The sequence below is a fragment of the Muscardinus avellanarius genome, assembly GCF_963383645.1.
Source record: "Muscardinus avellanarius genome assembly, chromosome: 11".
In the NCBI taxonomy this organism is placed as follows: domain Eukaryota; kingdom Metazoa; phylum Chordata; class Mammalia; order Rodentia; family Gliridae; genus Muscardinus; species Muscardinus avellanarius.
This window is the reverse complement of record NC_137797.1, coordinates 56,497,266-56,517,828: the sequence shown is the minus strand read 5'-3', so window position 1 is coordinate 56,517,828 and position 20,563 is coordinate 56,497,266. Positions and strand designations below refer to the sequence as shown.

At 42.0% G+C, this 20,563-nt stretch overlaps 1 protein-coding gene across 1 annotated transcript in view; it reads right to left on the bottom strand.

Annotated features, from left to right (window-relative positions):
* The window catches only part of GNS (glucosamine (N-acetyl)-6-sulfatase), a gene marked incomplete at both ends in the record, with an annotated part of 44,215 nt that extends 23,889 nt beyond the window's left edge, over positions 1–20,326 (bottom strand). Inside the window, 7 exons of the mRNA XM_080705152.1 lie at positions 327–409; positions 993–1,160; positions 4,252–4,350; positions 5,172–5,237; positions 7,851–8,057; positions 12,060–12,119; positions 20,117–20,326. Of these exons, the coding sequence (XP_080561278.1) occupies positions 327–409; positions 993–1,160; positions 4,252–4,350; positions 5,172–5,237; positions 7,851–8,057; positions 12,060–12,119; positions 20,117–20,326 (893 nt within the window). The remainder of the gene's footprint in view (positions 1–326; positions 410–992; positions 1,161–4,251; positions 4,351–5,171; positions 5,238–7,850; positions 8,058–12,059; positions 12,120–20,116) is intronic.
* Positions 20,327–20,563: the final 237 nt, after the last annotated feature.

The window sequence follows — 20,563 nt, the reverse complement described above, 5'->3', positions numbered from 1 at the left end:
GCCTTGCTTACTTCTGTTTAGAAAATAGCATGGTATAGGAGCCGGGCGTGGTGGCGCATGCTTGTAATCCCAGCATTTGGGAGGCTGAGACAGGAGGATCACACAGGTTTGAAGCCAGCCTCAGGTACTTAGGCCCTTTGCAACTCAGTGAGACCCTGTTTCAAAATAAAGAATTAAAAAAAAAAACAGGGCTGGAGGTGTTGCTCAGAGGTAGAATGCCCCTGGGTTCCATCCCCAGTACCGCGTAAAAAAAAAAAAAAAAAAAATAGCATGGTATAATCCCTCATCCTCAAAACCACTCAAAGTGAGAAAGCAGCAGCTCTTACCTTTTCCTAAATGCATTGTCTAAAAACTGTATTGAAGAGTTAGTCATTGGAGTCTTGGCTTGTCTAATTAACCAGTGCTTGTTCTAAAATTTAGAAGAAAAAAATATTAATGCCAGGTCACCATAGTAAATAAATGACTAGATTACTAAAGTTGAAACAAAAAGGATTATCTAATACTTTAGGGAAAAAAAACTGAGATCTGTGTCAGCAGCCAGACCTTCTCTCCCTTCCCCTGTGCTCCTAAAAGGGAAATTTCTCAGATTAGCTATCACTATGAGTGTCACCCTCTTCTTCCTGTGCCTTGGACTAGCGAGTCTCTGGGGAGACTGGCCCAGCTCAGTCCCCAGGGACATGTCTCAGCTATTGCCAGGAGGAAAGAGCCAGCCCAAAGGTTCCCAGGAAAGCCTGAGCATGCTCCTATAATCAGGAAAGATGGCATTTCTTACCACTCCTTGCGGATGCTCTAGCTGCACACTGCATGTGTGGCTGGGACCTTATCTGTATTTGTGAAGGCAAGTTTATACTATCTGTTGTACTAGAGACAGATACAGCATTACCTCTAAAAGATCTTGAAGGAAAATCCACTATCTGGCTCTAAGGTTTCCTGACAAGTATGTTATACAGCTACACTAAGTATGGCTTAATTCAAGGGTTAGGGGAGGCTACCGTTCCATGGATGTTGAAGTTCTTGTTTCTTGGTGCAAAGACATTCTGGAATGACTTCTGGTACTGAGGTGCAGCTGTCCAAGGTGAATGAGGCGCAGGAGTGGAGATCATCATGAAGAATGGTTCAAAGTTGGACTTGTAGTCCAGGAAGTCCAACGAGACATTAGCCTGACACATACAAAGATATGTCATCTTCTATCCTACCCAGTAATTGAATACTTAGCAGATAAATGTCCTTTGGTGGACAGAGTATACAGGGTCATATTAGCTGTTAATCAATCTTAGCACGTGATCATATTTCAGTCATGTGCAAGCATGTTGTTGGGATAATGCACTTGGCTTTTAGGCAATATTTACAAACTGAAAAGCATACCATCATAAGAAAGCAACTGAGATTTTTTTGTGTGTGTGTAGGTCTAGGGACGGAACCCAGAGGCATTCAACCTCCGAGCTACACCCCCTGCCCTATTTTTTTTTAATTCTTTATTTATTTATTTATTTATTTTTATTTATTTATTTATTTTTGGTGGTACTGGGGTTCCTGGAAGCCCTTCTACCTCTGGGCTATACTCCCAGACCTATTTTTACATTTTTATTTGGAAACAGGGTCTCCTAAGCCAGCACGTGCGGCTGGCTTCGAACCTGCGCGATCCTCCTGTCTCTGCCTCCCAAGCGCGGGGGTTACAAGCGTGCGCCACCACGCCCGGCCTTAATTCTTTATTTTGAAATCAGGTCTCACTGAGTTTCAGAGGGCCTCACTAAATAGCTGAGGCTGCCTGCGAACTGCGATCCTCTGGTCTCAGCCTCCCAAATGCTGGGATTACAAGCGTGCACCACCACACCTGGCTACCAACTGAGATTTTGATGACTTTACATGATCAGGAGATTGTTATGTTACCCACATTAAAAAAAATAGTAATTTGGTTGTTTTAGTATTAATTAACATTAATGAAGATTAGAGTGTATATATTTGATACCTTAAAGAATGTAAGAAGCGGATGTGGTGGTGCATGATTGTAATCTCAGCATTTAGGAGGCTGAGACAGAAGGATGGTGGTTTGTGGACAGCCTCAGCTACTTACTGAGGCCCTTTGCAACTCAGGGAGACCTTGTTTCAAAATAAAGAATAAAAAATAGGGCTCAGAGGTAGAAAGCCTCTGGGTTATATCCCCAGTACCACAAAAAAAAAAAAAAAAGTAAAAAGAGAGTAAATCTAATTCTTAATAGTGGGAAAAATAGATGAAGTTACCTTAACCTTATAAAAATATGTGAAAAGTAGATATTATTAACTATGCTAGGTAAAGTAGCTAAGCCAAACGAACATTAAACCCAAATCCTAGAGCTGAAGATGTAGCTCAGGAGTATAGCATGTACTTAGCATGCACAAGGCCCTGGGCTCCATACTAGCACCAAAAAACAACAAAACCAACCTTCTATATTTCGTAGTAGGCTCTAATTTAATAGGGCTTACATTTTTCATTTGTCTATCAGGGAATACTTTATGAAAATAAAAGTACCCCACATGCCTGTTGTCTTTCATTGTTTAAGTTACATCTTCATTTATTCCCAGTATTAGTGCAAAACACACCGAGGCTTTCAATTTCCTATTACTTCCCACCTATCTGCTTTACCCCAAGCCCCATCGGCCTTCTGTGGTTTCTAAAATGCTCAGTCAGGCCTGCACCCTCACTGTTCCCTTGGCCTGTGACACTCTTTCTCCTGGTTTGTACAGCTCACACTCCTCTCCTTCAGGTGCCTGCTTAGTGTTACCTAAGTAGCCCTCTTCACCCTTTCTTATTTCTCCGATTACCATCTAGTGAGTAAATAAATGTGTGTACATCTCCATATACACATGGCACATGGGAAAACTCCTGTTATGACAAAGTTGCCCTTCATGGAATCAGACTTCACTTCACTTGCTGCCGAATACCTGCTATCCTAGATGCTAAACTATTTGATGAATAAATGCTCTAGGAGGAGTTCCCATAAAGACACTTCAGGACAAGAAAGTCTCCAAATTCACCTGACTTTAGTAATTTATTTTTTTATGTGGTACTGGGGATGGAACCCAGGGGCCTTCTACCTCTGGACTATACCCCCAGACCTATTTTTATATTTTATTTAAAAACAGGGTCTAAGCCGGGCGTGGTGGCACATGCTTGTAATCCCCACGCTTGGGAGGCAGAGACAGGAGGATCGCGCAGGTTCGAAGCCAGCCGCGCGTGCTGGCTTAGGAGACCCTGTTTCCAAATATAAAATGTAAAAATAGGTCTAGGAGTGTAGGCCGGAGGTAGAAGGGCTTCCAGGAACCCCAGTACCACACACACACACACAAAAAAAAAAAAAAAAACAAAAAAAAAACAACAGGGTCTAAGTTGCTGAGAGCCTAAGTAGCTGAGGTGGGCTTCAAACCTGCATGATCTTCCTGTCTGAGCCTCCCAAGCTACCACACCCAGCTGACTTTAGTAATTAATATAAATACACAATGCCCAAAGAATTCCCCTTATCTTGTAACTCTATCCACATAAGGCCTATGAAGCTGCTGTCTTATTGCTGTGAGTAAAACTGGGGTTAGGAGTGGAAACCGCAGCTGGGCACAGTAGCACATGCCTATGATCTCAGCTACTTGGAAGGCTTAAGCAGGAGGATAATATATTTGAGCCAGCCTGGGTAACTTAGTGAGATACTGTCTCCAAATAAAATATAGGGCTGGGGATATAGTTCAGTAGTAGAGCACTTGCCTAGCATGCATTGAGGCCCTGAATTCAATCCACAGTACTGAAACAAAACAAAACAAAAACCCTTGGAAAAGAAATTCATTGCTGGAATCTCAAGAACATTAGATATCAACCTGGTTTACATACAAAGAAAAACACCCCCCTGGAAAAAAATTTTATTTATTTTGGTAGTAGGGATTGAAGCCAGTGACATGCTACCTCTGAACTACAACCATAGCCCCTTTTTATTTAATTTTGAAATAGAGTCTATTTGCTATAAGAGCCTCACTAAATTGCTGAGGCTGGCCTTGAACCTCTACTGGGCTGTACTTCAACCTGTACTCCCACATACTGGGATTACAAATGTGGGCCACGATGGCTGGCCCTCAGAAAATTTTAATCAGCTGGAAATACTCTTGCAGTTAGACCAAATCATTACACATTTATGTCACCTGACACATGAATCAAGACTAAAGGTTTTCTAAGCAGAGTAAACCAAGTGCGTGTCAAACCCACAGGGAGAATTCAACCCAGCAACTCACCAGAACATCTGTCAGGTAGTCCACACTGTAGTTCTCACCGTGCTTCCGTGCCTTCCCATTAATGGAGAGGGTGTAATTGTAGTATTTGGAATTCTTTTCCTATTTAAAAGGGGAAAGTAAAATTTGCTATGAAGTCAGCACACAAAATCAAGTTTGAACCCATGCCAGGCTAAAGTGTACTCCATTTAAACACTGGTAAAACATATAAAAGGCAATTACTCAAGCCTGTATTGAATTGGATTTTCTGACAAGAGCTTTATCAAAGACTAGCATAATTTCAATAATTTGTTGTTTAAAAGCTAGATGTGAAGTCAGGCACAGTAGCCCACACCTATAATCCCAGTACTCGGGAGGCTGAGACAGGAGGATTACAGGTCCAAGGCCAGCCGTAGCAACTTAGTGAAACCCTGTTTCCAAATAAAAAATAAAATAGGGCTGGGGTATATGTATAGCTCAGAGGTAGAATGCCCCTGGGTTCAAAACCTAGTACCACTAAAATAAAATAAAATAAAATAAAATGAAAAGAATGGTACTGGGGTTGAAACCCTGGGGCATTCTGCCTCTGAGCTACACCCCCAGCCTTATTTTTTATTCTTTGGTTTGAAACAGTCTCACTGAGTTGCAAAGGGCCTCACTAAGTAGCTGAGGCTGTCCATGAACCGTAATCCTCCTGTCTTAGCCTCCCGAATGCTTGGATTATAAGCATGTGCCACCAAGCCCAGCTTCATTGTTATCTTCTGTAATGCAGGAAAAACATACCAGAATGCAGTGACTCACCAGTCACAGACTTTAAAGATATAAGTCAGTTAATCATAAAGCAAAAAAATAAAACGTTATGTCATATCAGAGTTAGAAAGTAAATATGTTGCATCTGTAGGGCTGTATGTGTATAACTATCACTGATTTAAGTAATCACTTACCAAAGCATACCAATAACTCCAGCCCAGAGGAACATGTTCTAGTCCACCTGCATCTGGGGCTCCATACTGAAAAGACAGACAAGTAGGACATTAGAATTCCTTAGAAATTACCAGACCAGATAGAAATGGGAAATTTACAATCTTTATAGACCAGTGCCTGAAAGAGAATAGACGCTCGATTTTCAGAGACACATAAACGAATCAAACGTAAAGAACTTGCCTGGTGTAGTGGCACACAGCTCTGCAACCCTAGTGATTAAGGAGGCCAAGAAAAGAGGATTGCAAGTTTGAGACAAACCTGGGCAACTTAGAGACTGTTATGGTTCGGATACAGCATCCCCTGGAAAAGCTCATGCATGACAATGTAAAATGTTCAGAGGTGATATAAGTGAATAATGAGGGTTCGAATCCCATTAGTGGATAAACCCGCCTATGGATTAGTGTATTCTTGGGTAGTAAGGTAGGTAGGTAGGGTGTGGCTAGAGGATATGGGTCACTAGGAGTGTGGCCTTGGGGATTATGTATGTGCCTCTTTCCTTTCCCTCCATCATGCCCTGAGCTCTGCAGACAAGATTATCCTGCCTAACATGGACCAAAACCTGAAATCTCCAGAACTGCGAGCAAAGAAATCTTCCTTCCTCTAAGTTGATAGTCATCAAGTACTTTGGGTTATAGCAATTAAACTAAGAGACCCTGTCTTAACTAATAAAAATGTCTAGGTATGTAGCTCAGTAATACAGCACCCCTGGGGTTCAATCTCCAGCTCTTTTTTTTCTTTTATCTTTTTGGTGGTACTGGGGATGGAACTCAGGGGCATTCTATCTATAAGAGACAACCCCGGTCCTTTTTTTTCATTCTTTATTCTTATTTTGAAACAGGGTCTCACTGAGTTGCAAGGGCCTCACTAAGTAGCTGAGGCTGGCCACAAACTGCAATCCCTCTGTCTCAGCCTCCCAAATGCTGGGATTACAAGTGTGCACCACCATGCCCGGCAATCTCCAGTTCTTAAAAAAAAAAAATAGAGGACCTCTATACTCTTAGAAACTTCTTAAGCTAGAGTTGGCGAACTACAGTGGGTAAATCAAATCTGGCCTCCCAACTGTTTTGAATGGCAGATTCTAAGAATTTTCTTAGCCATTTGAAAGGTCTGTGAAATGTAACAGCTCACATTGAATGTGACATGAAATTCAAATTTTGGTGATTACCGATGAGAGTTTTATTTGAACACAGCCATGCTCATTCACTTAGGTGATTTTTACAGCTGCTTTTGTGCACAGTGGCAGTGCCAAATAGCCACAGCAGAGATTTGTGGCATACAAAGCCTAGAACATTTACTATCTGGCCCACTACACAAAAAGTCCAGGTGGCCTATTCATGGGCTGAGCACTGAGTTATGATGGCATACAATGAAAAGTCCAGCTGATATTATGGCTAATACAGCCATATAATCAGATTATGAGTTATAAGCCTATTACTTCAGTCATCCTCTGATGAAAGTTGAGCAACTTATTTGACGAATACAAGAGACCACAGAATGTTCCCACTTTATTTCAACAAAGTTTAATACTGCCCACTTAAGGCAGAACTTAATCTCTAAGTATGCCTTTGAGCTTTGAAGCTTTCGCCTAATTTCATATACACATCAGATGACCTTCAATATTCAAAGTAGCATAAGTTCCCTTTATGACCCATAGTCCCAGTACCATAACTGAGTATCCCACTTCCTATTTCTCATGATTCTTTCAAACTGACTAAACTTCCTTCAACCCTACAAGGTTGCAGATTCTTTCAACTACTGGAGCAAGGCAGGGGGAGAAAGAACCAGCAGAAAATTCAAATCAGATATTAAGACATCCAGAAACCACAGATAAAGTACATAATATACAGCTTCTTTTGTCCTGCATCTTGAGTTTTAACTGTAAGAGCTAACCTCAAACACCTCTAACTACACTATTTCCTATAAGCCTGGACTTTGAATAAAAGCTAAGGCCAACCAGGCCAATGAGGCCCGCACCTCACCCCTTGGCCATCTGCTTTGATGGCCTGTGGCAGTCACAATCTCACCCCAGTCTGTCCTCACTTTGCAGGTCAGTAAATGAGCTACACACTGAGTAGTTATAATTTGGAAATGATTCTAAGAAATGTGAGGAAAAGAGTTGAGTCCCTCACCCAGTGACCCCCAACAATTTACTGGGGGTACATGAAACCTAAAGGGAATCATACCAAGACATGTGTGCATGTCTGTTTATATGATAGTCAACCTCACTGAGATACAATCTCAATGCACCAAGTGAAAAGGAAAAGAAACAGGAGGGAAGAGTAAGAGGAAACAGTTCTTCATATTGGATGAACAATTTTTCACTGATAAAAAGGAAATGGAAAGAAAAAGATACCACAGCCACATGACAAGCAGAATTCTGAAGGAAAAGGGAAGATTCAGCAGACGGCAACAGTCTTAGGACAATTTAGAAATGTATCTGGGATTATTTAAAGAAGAGTAACTACAGTACCCAAGTGATGTAACTATGTTCCTATAATTAATGGACAGATTAGGAAAAAAACAACACATATCAAAACCCTTCAACATGACTTGTATTGATACTAATGAATAAATAGGAATTATATCAGTTCACACTTAAAAAGCTATTATAAGAAAAAAGAACACACCATTCATCATACCTCATTTAAGTATTTCCCTGCAAAAAAGGTCTGATAACCACACATTGATCTGAGAATTGCTGGGAAAGTATTTGGCTCCTGGATCTTCTGCCAAGACTTGCTGCTGCAGTTCCCCTCCAAAGTGTTGTTAACAACGTGGTGATTATGCGGGTACTTCCCCGTCAGGATGCTGGCTCTGCTTGGGCAGCAGAGAGCACTTGGCACATACTACAAAGGGAACAGAAGTAAAAAAGGCAAAGTTGTAAAGGAAAGGTGGACTTTTCATCATCTCAAAAGAGAATAAAGGAAGCTGCTCAATGCCTTAACTTCAAATTTTTAGTTTCTCATTGAATAAACATTTTTTTTTTTTTTTACACACAACATATTGCTCTAAGTGACACAATGGAGACACCAAAGCAGATAAAACCAACCAAGAAAACAAATTTTCTCTTCAGTTGGTTTCTTCGTGCAGAACACAACTTTAATCTCATCTGCAGGAAATATTTGTATGCAAGGAACACAGCCTTATGAGAGCAAGGTCTTACCAAAGATAAATGCTCTTCAATCTCATGTAGGAGAGGTGCCATTTTCAGGCTGCTATATAGCTTAACACACTGAAAAGGACCTTTTTTTCCCCTTTCTCTAAATATGTTTCCTTAGCTATTGTCAACAGACTTTCCCCATTCTACCCAATAACAAGGTGTGAGTATAAGGTGTGTTTAGGCATTCAAACACGTTCATGCAAGCCTTAGATACTGTCTTTTTTTTTTTTTTTTTTTTTTTCCAATACTTGGGATAGAACCCAGGGGCATCCCAAGCTATACCCCCAGCCCTATTTTTTATTCTTTATTTTTTGAAACAGGGTCTCACTGAATTACAAAGGGCCTAAGTAGCTGAGGCTGTCCACAAACCCCAATCCTCCTGCCTCAGCCTCCCAAATGCTGGGATTATAAGTATGTGCCACCACGCCCGGCTAATAGTGTCTTTTAAATACTTCACTTTTTTGTTTTTTGGCCTTTCAGGTTGGATTTAGCTTTTTCTGTGTGCACACATGCTGGACATTAGAACTAGGCCTTTGCTAAGCATGTGTTCTCACTGAACTATACCCCCAGCCCAGATTGGCATACTTGAATATTGTTGAGGATAAATGTTCTCCACATGCATACTGACCAACTGTTTCTATATGAATTGTTTGGCTTCTTGTTATCTAAGATTTGAGTTAATGAAGATTTGAGTCCTATTACAATGCTTCCTATTTTCACTTTTGCCATTTGATTTTATATTTGACCTATTTTTTCTTTTTCAGTACTGGAGATCAAACCCAGGGCCTTGCAAATGCTAGGCAAATGCTCTACCACTGAGTTGTACTCCCGGCCCTCTAGATAACTACTGAGATCTCTTGAGTCTAAAAGAGTCTGGTTGAAGCCAGGCATGGTGGCACACACTTGTAATCCCAGCATTCGAGAGGCTGAGACAGGAAGATTGCGGTTCACAGACAGCCCCAGCTACTTAGTGAGGCCCTCTGCAACTCAGTGAGACCCTGTTTCAAAATAAAGAATAAAAAATAGGGCTGGGAGTGTAGCTTGAAGGTAGAATGCCCCTGGGTTCCATCCCCAGTACTGCAAATAATAGTAATAGTAATCATCATCATCATCATCATCATCATCATCATCATCATAAATAAAATAAGCCACATATGATGGCACACTCTTGTAATTTGAGCATTTTGGAAGCAGAGACAGGAGGATCCATGTTTGCAGACAGCCTCAACTACTTAGTGAGGCTCTTTCCAACTCAGTGAGACCCTGTTTCAAAATCAAGAATAAAAAATAGGACTGGGGAGTGTAGCTCAGAGGTAAAATGCCCCCAGGTCCCATCCCTAGTGCCACAAAAATAAATACAAATTTTTAAATTTTTTAAAATTTAAAATAAAATAATAAAGTCTGATGGAGATTCTGATTAGAACATGTCTTCCTACAGGAAATTATGTGTATATCTATATATTAAGTTATGTATGTATGTATATATTTATTTGATACTAGAGATTGAATTCAGAGGCATTCTACCTACAAGATACATCCTCATTCCTATTTATTTGGAAACAGGGTCTCATAGGTTACTGCATTTTGCTAAATTGCTGAGGCTGGTTTCGAACCTACAACCCTCCCATCTCAGCCTCCCAAGTACTAGGATTACAGGCAAGTGTTACCACGCCTGGCGCATATCAAATATTTAACCAAAGCATGGTGACTTCATTTATACAGGTCTTAACCATTTCTGGCCATTACTAGTTATTCCTAGAGTTTATATTTTGTTGCTGCTATCAGTAAATCTCGTCTCCTTCTTAATTCAAGTTTTGGAAGTAAGTTATTTTTACCTTTTCATTTCTACTTTACTGAAATCGACTAATTTTAAAGTTTCCTGGCCAGTCACAGTGGCACATGCCTATAATCCCAACTACTATGAAGGTAGAAAGATCCCAAGTTTGAGGCTAGCCTGGGCAACTAGCGAGACCCTATCTTGAAATAAAACTGGTCCAGGGATGTAGTTCACTGCCTTGCATGTTTTAAGGCCCTGTCTTCATTACCCATAACATCACAGTACACAAAGGGCTTGAACAATCTTTTTATGTTTTCTAGGTAGAATATCCAGAATGGGAATAATTTTTACTTTTCTCTCAATAATTTAATTTTATCTCTTATTTCCAGAGATATGGCAATAACTAGAATCCAGAATTTTTTTATTTATTGCATTACTGGGGATTGAACCCAGGGGTATTCTACCTCTGAGCTACACCCCCTGACCTATTTTTTATTCTTTATGTTGAAACAGAGTCTCACTGAGTTGCAAAGGGCCTCACTAAGTAGCTGAGACTGTCCGAGAACTGAGATCTTCCTGTCTCAACCTCCTGAATGCTGGGATTACAAGCGTGCCCCATTACGCCTGGCCCTAGGGTCCAGAATATTAAGTGAGAACTATTAAGCCTTTATCTCATCCCAAACAATCATGCCCTGAATCTTTCACCTTAAGCATAAGAGATATGCTTTTTTAAAAATTATTCATTACAGTAAGGATGTACTCCTCTAATAGTTTAGTAAGTTATCGAGAAAGGATGCTAAGATTTCAGAGAACTTTCTAGCTTCTATTGAGATGAACATCTAATTTTCCTTTTTTCAACGACTGATATCATTTTGGTAGACAATATAATAACTCAACATCATGTAGTAATCACTGTAAGTGCAGAACTGGTTTTATGCTTTACAAGTATCAACTCATTTAACTAAGTGACTCTGAGGTAGATTTTAGTAACTTCACAAGTAGGGAAACCAAGGCCCAGAAAGGTTAAATAACTTACCCAAGGTCATACAGCTAGATAAACAAGAAATTATTCAAAACTAGATGGTCAGGCTCTAGAGTTTGTGTTCATGAATAACGCCGTACTACTATGCAATAGATTTCATGGTATTAAGCTACCACTAGAATACCACTTACTGGGTTATGTGTATAGTTCTTGAACTCGAATTGCTAGCAGTTTATTTTGGATCTTTGCATCCATACTTTAATATATTTATGCATTTGGTATTTTATATATAATTATTACACATATTATAAAATATATAACACATATGTTTTAATATATTTATATATTTGTATTTTAATATTTTTATGTTGTAATATGTGTTATTATCTTGTTAAGTATGACTAATAGGTTAAACTGACTTTACCATAAAAAGGTTATAATGCATAAATATTACTTGATTCTTACAATTTTTTCTCAATCTATAACAGGTTTTAAATAAAATGCTGATTCTGCCGGGCATGGTGGCGCACGCTTGTAATCCCCACGCTTGGGAGGCGGAGAAAGGAGGATCGCGCAGGTTCGAAGCCAGCCGTGCTGGCGTAAGAGACCCTGTTTCAAAAATATAAAATAGGTCTGGGAGTGTAGCCCGGGGGAAGAAGGGCTTCCAGGAACCCCAGTACCACCAAAAAAAAAAAAAAAAAAAAAAAAAAAATGCTGATTCTTAGTTACAGCACAGACTAGCTAAGAAAATACCTGCAGCTAATCTTCAATTGATAGAAAGTAGTATTTCAATTAAAAGGAATTACATTAAAATCCTCTTTCAGTTCAAATATTCAACTATAAAACCCTCACACAGATTCCCAGATGAGCGTTTCTTCTTAAACCATAAATATAAAGTCAAACAATATTAAATTAGTTTAGACACTTACAGCACTGGAGAAAGTCATCCCCATCTCTCCAATGAGGGCCTTGGTTTTCTTTAGTGGTGTCTGTAAAATAAGTAATTATCCATTAAACAATTTATTCTGATAGACACGCAGACCAAAGTTCCTGCTTTTTTGTTCTGTTTTGTTTGTGGTGCTGGAGATCAAACCCAGAAACATTCACCTCCAAGTTATACTCCCTATTTTACTTTTTATTTGGAAATAGTCTCACTAAGTTACCAAGAGCCTCACTAAACTGCTGAGGCTGGCTTTGAACCTGTTATCCTCCTGTCTCAGCCTCCCAAATACAGGGATTAGACATGTGCCACCATGCCTGGTTTTGTTGTACACTCATCTTTTATTCCCAAATGGTCAGCTCTATCTGACACTAAGCAACAGCTGAGAGTCATAATTCTGGAGATAAACCAAACAGGTTTGGTTACATTCGGTTGTGTCCTGTGTGAAAGTGCAGGGGTCCGTCACTCGAACACGAAGGCAAAGTACAGTTGATGGTGTTATCCCAGCGATGCCGATTTCAGTGTAATGCAACTGTGGTCCCCTTTCCCATTTGTCACCAGTCACCTACGAGGCAGGCAGGGAAGACCTGTCTGCAAGTTTATCTTTAAATGAAATAGAAAGCACCTTCCACCCTTTAAGAGACAAACGAGAGGCCAGGCATGGTGGCACACACTTGTAATCCCAGTACTTGGGAGGCTGAGACAGGAGGACTGCAGGTTCCTGGACAGCCTCAGCTACTTAGTGAGGCCTTCCAGAACTTAATGAGACCCTGTTTCAAAATAGGGAAGGATCGCGGTTCGCGTACAGCCTCAGCTACTTAGTGAGGCCCTCTGCAATTCAGTGAGACCCTGTTTCAAAATAAAGAAAAAAAAATTGGGCAGGGGGTATAGCTCGGAGGTCGAATGCCCCTGGGTTCCATCTCCAGACCCCCCCCCCCAAAAAAAGGGAATAAGGGGTTGGGGACTTGGCTCAGTGGCAGAGCGCTTGCCTAGCATGTGCAAAGCTCTGGGTTTGATCCTTGGCCCTGTTAAAAGCAACGGAAAAAGTATAAAAAATACAAAATAAAAATAGGGAATAAAAATAGGGTTAGGAGTGTAGTTTGGAGGTAGAATGCCCCTAGGTTCAATCCCCAGTTCTGCAAAAAATAAAATTAAATAAAAAATAAAAGAGAAGACAGCGCAGATTCTGAAAGCCCAATAAATCCTTGAGGCTCAGAGACTGCCACAAATCTCACATATCCAGTGGCAGACCCCAGACCCACACCTTTCAACAGGCAGTTCACTGCCCCCTGCACCAGACCAGTCGCGATCACAGGGTAAGCACCTGAGATAGATGGCAGGTGGCTATACAAAGAAACCTGTTAGGAGGATGGCTAGCCAGAAATAACTTTGTTTATATCCTTTTCATCTTTGGTTCAACATCTAATATTCTGACAAGTTTAGAAAACAATTAACTTCATCCTAGAGTAAAGATAGCAGTATCTTGAACATAGTCGTTATTTACTTATTTATTTACTTATTTATTTGTGGGTCTGGGGATGGAAGCTAGGGGCATTCAACCTCCAAGCTACACCCCCTACCCTATTTTTTTATTCTTTCTTTCTCTTTTGGTGGTACTGGAGTTCCTGGAAACCCTTCTACCTCTGTGCTACGCTCGCAGGCCCATTTTTATATTTTTATTTGGAAACGGTCTCTTAAACCAGCGAGGCTGGCTTCAAACCTGCGTGATCCTCCTATCTCCGCCTCCCAAGTGCGGGGATTATAAGCGTGCACCAGCACGCCTGGCGTATTCTTTCTTTAATTATTTTTTGTGGTACTGGGGATGAAACCCTTCTACCTCTGGGCTACACTCTCAGACCTATTATATATAGATATAGATATAGATATAGAGATTTAAAAGAAGTTTATTAAAAAGATAGAAATACAGAAAATAGAAATACAGAAAATAGTTACAGCCCCATGCCAAAATGGCATGAGGGGGGAGGGTGGCCCGGGCCAACTCACCACTTCCCTTTATATTTTATTTGAAAACAGGGTCTCTTAAGCCAGCGAGGCTGGCTTCGAACCTGCACGATCCTCCAGTCTTTGCCTTCCAAGTGCGGGGATTACAAGCATGCGCCACCACGCCTGACTTCTTTATTTTTTATTTTTTTGATACAGGGTCTCACTAAGTTGCAGAGGGCCTGAGTAGCTGAGGCTGTCCACGAATTGCGATTCTCCGGTCTCGGCCTTTGGAATGCTGGGATTACAAGCGTGTGCCACTACACCTGGTGAAGACAGTCATTTAAATACAAAAAAAGAAGCACTAATCATCTTCATTAATATTCCAGATGACAAAAAGTGACAAGGAAGTGGTTCCTTTTAGTTGCATAATGAGGCCGTTCATGATTCCGATACACCTTTGAAACAGGGCCATATCAAATGCAGTGTTAAACATATTCTGTATAATCCCAAAGAGACTCATTATCATTAATGTAGTAAAAACGACCTTTCACCACTGTTTTACAGTGATAGCAGAAAACCTAAGGAGACTATAAACTCAAAAGGATGAGGCTCGCCAGATGTGGTGGCACAGGCTTGTACAAATCCCAGTATTTGGGAGGCTGAGACAGGAGGCTCACAGGTTTGCAGCCAGCCTCAGCAACTCAACTAAGTTGAGGCTCTCCACAACTTAGTGAGACCTTGCTTCAAAATAATAAAATAGGACTGGAGGTACAGCTTAGCAGTAGAATGCCCTTAGATTCAATCCCCAGTGTAAAAAAAAAAGAAAGGAGGATGAGACTTCTTATGTAAAACTAACTGAGCTAGGCATGGTGGTGGATGCTTGTCAATCTCAGCATTTAGGAGGCTAAGACAGGAGGATCTTGGTTCTTGGACAGCCTGAGCTACTTAGTGAGGCCCTCTGAAACTCAGTGAGAGCCTGTTTCTTTTCTTTCTTTCTTTCTTTCTTTTTTTTTTTTTTTTTTTTTGTGGTACTGGGGATGGAACCCAGGGCCTTTCTACTTCCGAGCTATACTCCCAGACCTGGAGTAAGTAGCTGAGACTGGCTTTGAACCTGTGTGATCCTCCTGCCTCACCCTCCCAAGCGCGGGGATTACAAGTGTGCACCATCATGCCTGACTAGAGACCCTGTTTCAAAATAAAGAATAAAAAACAGGGCTGGGGTATAGCTCGGAGGTATAATGCCCCTGGGTTCCATCCCCAGCACCACATACACACACAAAAAAAAACTTTGATAATTTCATGAATAGACCCTTTAAGATCCCAGGAAATGCTATAACTTAGAGAAGTCTGCACTAATTCTCATAAGCAATGTTACCAGCTCTCCTCAAAACACTACTGAGTGCTATCCTCAGACAAAGAGGAGTGGGCTGAGTGAAATACTGACTTTACAGAGAATCCAAGTTACCAAGAAGATACCGGGAGAGAAAAAGAATTTTAAGTTTATGTGGGGAGAAAAGGACTATGAGTTGATTGAGTGAGACTTGTCAAGTTAGCTGATAAATATGCAAAACTGCCTGAGTATCTGATCTACAAAACACTAAACTGACCATAACACATTTATTAAACACCTAACGTGTGCCTGGCACTGATCTAGGCAATTTGGCAGGGAAAAAAGATAGAAGGTCCTTATCCTCATTATATAACATTGCTTATTCTCATAATAATGGGAATAAGGACCTAAACAACAGGCAAGCAATCATTTCAGTTAGTGGTAAGTTGCTAGCAAGAGAGTAAGCCAGGATCATGTGACTGCAGCTGGTGGGAAGAAATGGGGGAACTACTTTAGATGGGTGGTCAGGAAAGGTCTCTTTTAGGAGGAATTTTGTTGCTAAGAGCAGAAGTCAGTCATACAGAGACCAGAAGAAGGTGTTTTCAGGCTCATGGTGGCAGGAAGGCTGCAGAAGAAGGAAAAGCACCTGTGAGGAGCAGAGTCAGGCCAGTGGAGTAGAAGCAGCCCAACAGGCAAAGGAGAGAAAGAGGTAGTCAGGAGCCAGACCACGGAGCACGACTGCCTAGGATTTTTCTTTTAGTCTAAGAAAGTTTATTTTCATCACCATAGTCAACATATTCCTAGTACCTAAATCTGTGCTTAATCAAATCCCAAGCAAGAAACAGGACTACTGAAAAGTGTGTGTGTGTGTGTGTGTGTGTGTGTGTGTGTGTGTGTGTGTGTGTGTTCCATGCTCATCAAAACAGACAGAGCTGGGCATGGTGGTGTCGGATTGTAATCCGAGCATTCAGGAGGCTGAGACTGTAGGATTGCGGTTCACGGCCAGCCTCAGCTACTTAGCGAGGCCTTTCACAACCCCAGTACAAAACAAAACAAAGAAATAGAACTGTTTCCTGGGAAAAACACACTTGCCTAAAAGACTATTAAGATGACTGAAGAATTCCACATTAAACCCAAATCATAAAAGTGTTATAATTTTTTTTGAGTTAGTCTGGGAGGGTAGATCATTGCTTATTTTGCCAACTCTGGCAGCAATTTGTAATCTTTTTTGGGTTACAGAACTGCCTCTCTCCATAAAAAGGAAGCTACTACACAAAAAGTTTCATATGTAAATTCTGGCATTCACTGGCACCTCTAATGTCACCTGAACAATCTCTGATTTATGATAGAAGTGACCGGGCTGGTCTGTGGAATGACATCTGACAAGTTAATTATACAAAACAGGAAAAAAAGGATACTCTGGGATCATAAAATACGCAAGCCTTGACCCTTACTAGCTATATGAACCTTAACTAAGTTACTTAACCATCTCTAAGCTTTCGTTTTCTCTTCTTTAAAATGAGGATAGTATTAGCAGGGCACCATGGTGCAAACCTAATACTATCCTCATTTTAAAGAAGAGAAAATGAAAGCTTAGAGGTGGTTAAGTACTTAGGAGGCCGAGATAGGAGGAGTCCAGGCTCACGACCAGCCTCAACAACTTAGCAAGGCCCTCCACAAGACCCTGTTTCAAAATATAAAAATAAAACAGGGATTGGGGTACAGCTGAGAGGTATAAGTCCCCCCCAACATAGATATGGATAATATCTACAGCAGAGGAATCCTGTGATGAGCAAAGCAAGTATAAAACACCTCACCCTCTGCTGGCTCCAAGTAGGTGCTCAACTGCTGTTCTTGCTTCCTCTTGGTGCCCTTTTTGACAATTAGTGATAGAATATTCTGGAAAAGGCTACTAGAAAAATCAGAATTCTCTGAAAAGTTTGGATTAATACATTTGACTTGTTCCCTTCACTCAATTTTGGCTTCCTTTTCCAGTATAAATACTTATAAAGAAGCAAATAGGATTAACTAACAGGACAAGATCTCAACTACCCAGACAACAGCTGTGGTCAATAAGAATAAAGAAGATTGGGGAAGCTAAGACAGGAGGATCACAGGATCGAGGCCAGCCTTGGCAATTTAGCAAGACCCTGTTTCAAAATAAAAAGGGCTGAGGATGTAGCTCAGAGTTAGAATGCCCCTAGTACGGAGGGGGAAAAAAAATCCCCATTACAAAAAACAAAACACTGGAATTCTGAAACCTATAGTTAAGTAATAAATTCTCTTCTGTACAGAGATATGAAAGCTTGACCTAATTAATTGCTTTAGTAACACTCTTCAAGGATGTTTTTGTTTTTGATAGTGGGTACTGAACCCAAGGGCAGTCTACCTCCAAGCTACACCCATATCCCTATTTTATTCTTATTTTTTTTTTTTTTTTTTTTTTTTTGCGGGTCTGGGGGTGGAACCCAAGGGCATTCTACCTCCGAGCTATACCCCCTGCCCTATTTTTTATTCTTTATTTTGAAACTGGGTCTCACTGAGTTGCAGAGGGCCTCACTAAGTAGCTGAGGCTGTCCGCGAACCGCGATCCTCCTGTCTCAGCCTCCCGAATGCTGGGATTACAAGCGTGCGCCACCACGCCCGGCTTTTATTCTTATTTTAAAACAAGGTCTCAGCCAGGCATGGTGGTGCACTCTTATAATCCCAGCATTTGGGAGGCTGAGACAGGAGGATCACAGTTCTCAGACAGCCTCAGCTACTTAGACCATCCTCAATTCAGTGAGACCCTGTTTCAAAATAAAGAATAAAATTTTGGGCTGGAGGTATAGCTCAGAGGTAGAATGCCCCTGGGTTCCATCCCCAGTACCGCAAAAACAAACAAAAAAGGTCTCACTAGGTCGATGAGAGTCTCACTACTTGCAGAGGCTGTCCTTGAACCTGCAATTCTCCTATCTCAGCCTCCGAAGTACTGGGATTACAAGTGTGCACCACCATGCCTGGCTAAGGACATGATTTTTTTTTTTTTTTTTTTTTTTTGGCAGTACTAGGGCTAGAACCCAGGAGCATTCTACCTCTGAGCTACACCCCCAGCCCTATTTTTTATTCTTTATTTCGAAACAGGGTCTCGCTGAGTTGTAAAGGGTCTCATTAAGTAGCTGAGGCTGGCCATGAACCGCGATCCTCCTGTCTCAGCCTCCCAAATGCTGGGATTATAAGCGTGGGCCACCACACCTGGAAAAAATATATTCTTGAGCACACACTTGAGTGCAAGGTACATTTTACTTCACAACCTGAACAGATACACAGACAGATATGCTTACCATTATACACAACTCACATGCGTGCACACAGCCAATTTCCATTCTATGCTTCCACAGGAAAACAAAAATGTTGGTAGCCACTCACTAAACTGATTTCACAACACATTCACTGGTTGGAAATGAGTGTGAAGGACTCTGAGCTCCCATGTTACCACTCAGGAAAAGTTAGGAATCCCCTGCCTGGAGTTCAGTTTCAGCATTCAGCTGAAAGCAAAAAGAGAACTGAAAGGAAGAAAGTTATGAAGCATTCAGTTTTCCAAAATGATGAGAGGAGGGCTGGACTCGGAATCAGAGGGCCAGGCAGGGTTTTGTCCTGAATCTGCCTTGAGGCAAGAGTTATCTGTGTCCCAGAGAAGCCCCATTTTCTACCCTTTTAAGGGGTAGTTGTTCCTAAAGGTAGTAAATTTCAGAACTCTAAGACACAGGAGCAAAATTGGCAAAGAGTTTAGTTTGGTGTCAGGTGTAGTGGCACACACCTGTAATCTGAGACTCTCAGGCAGCTGAGGCAGAAGGATTTCAAGTTCTAGGGTAATTTAGCCAGAGCCTGTCTCAAAATTAAATAAAAAGCTGAGCAAGGTGGTGCGATGAAAAGCAATAGATAGGCGGTGCAAGGGTGTGATCTCAGCAATTGGGAGAATGAGACAGGAGGATCACAGGTTCAAGGCAAGCACACAAGAACTTAGGGAGACTCTACTTAAAAGTAAATTTAAAAGACTGGGAGTATAACTAAGAGGTAGAACACCCCTGGGCTAAAACCCCAGTGCTACTAAATAAAGTCTGTATATATAGCTCAGTGGTAGAGCATAGCATAGCAGGCAGGAGGCCCTAGGTTCAATTCCCAGTACTGCCAAAAAAAAAAAAAAAAAAAAAAGTCTCGTGACATACCCTCAGACGCAGAGAGTAACTTCTCAGCCAGGCATTCAATTAGTCTAATTGAATCTTCTTGATTCTTGTAAGGCAAGGCCCACTCGCTACAGTTCAAGAGCCTACTAACTAGATTGGTTCATTCAGCACTTATTTTACAGATATCATACAAAAACATTGTATACAGGCACAATTGCAGAGGTGAGGCCTTTCATAATGAGGGTTGGCCTTGGCCTCTGATCCTCTAATCCAAAAGTAAGCCTGTCAAGGCTGCTTGCTCTTCCCAGCTCCCGCTCCTCACGAGTTCAACTTATCCTCCACTGGTATCCACGTTATCTTAAGATGTGCACACAAACTCGGCAGCAGTGAGATCCAGACTAGAAGCATCGGTGTGTGCATGTAAATCAACTCGAAACAGGAAACAGAGTCTTGGGACACGTCGAACCCGCGAAAAGGACCTTGAGCAGCAAAATCAAAGTGACCCGGGGGCAGCGTAGCCAATTGGGGGGTGCGGGTAGAGAGAGGGAGCCGGGAGCCGGGGATCGGCCGGGGAGCGGAGGGGCGGGGCAGAAAGGAAAGAGTTACCATGCCGCCGAGCACTTCGTCCTGGTCGTCGGTGAGGAGCAGCACCACATTGGGCCTCCGAGAGCCTGCCGCCGCCCGCGAGGTCCCGGGGCAGCCGCTCAGCAGCAGCAACAGCAGCAGAGGCAGCGGCGACAGCCAGGGTCTCCCAGCGGGCAGGTGGCAGGGTCCGCCCCGCCGGGGCCCACCGCGGGCGGGAGGCAGGAGCCGCATGGCGGAGGCTCTGGGGCACCCCGGCACTACGCTGGGGGACACGCAGGCGAGCGAAGGGTGGGAGGCGAACGAGACGCGAGAAAAGACTACCCGGTGAAGGCCCGGGGCTGGGGGTCAGGCGTTTTCTCCCTAGGCGCGGTCACGTGAGCCGCGGCCAGGGAGGGGGCGGAGCGCGCGGTCACGTGAGCCGCGGCTAGGGGCGGAGCGTGCGGCCACATGATGCTGTCGGGGGGGGCC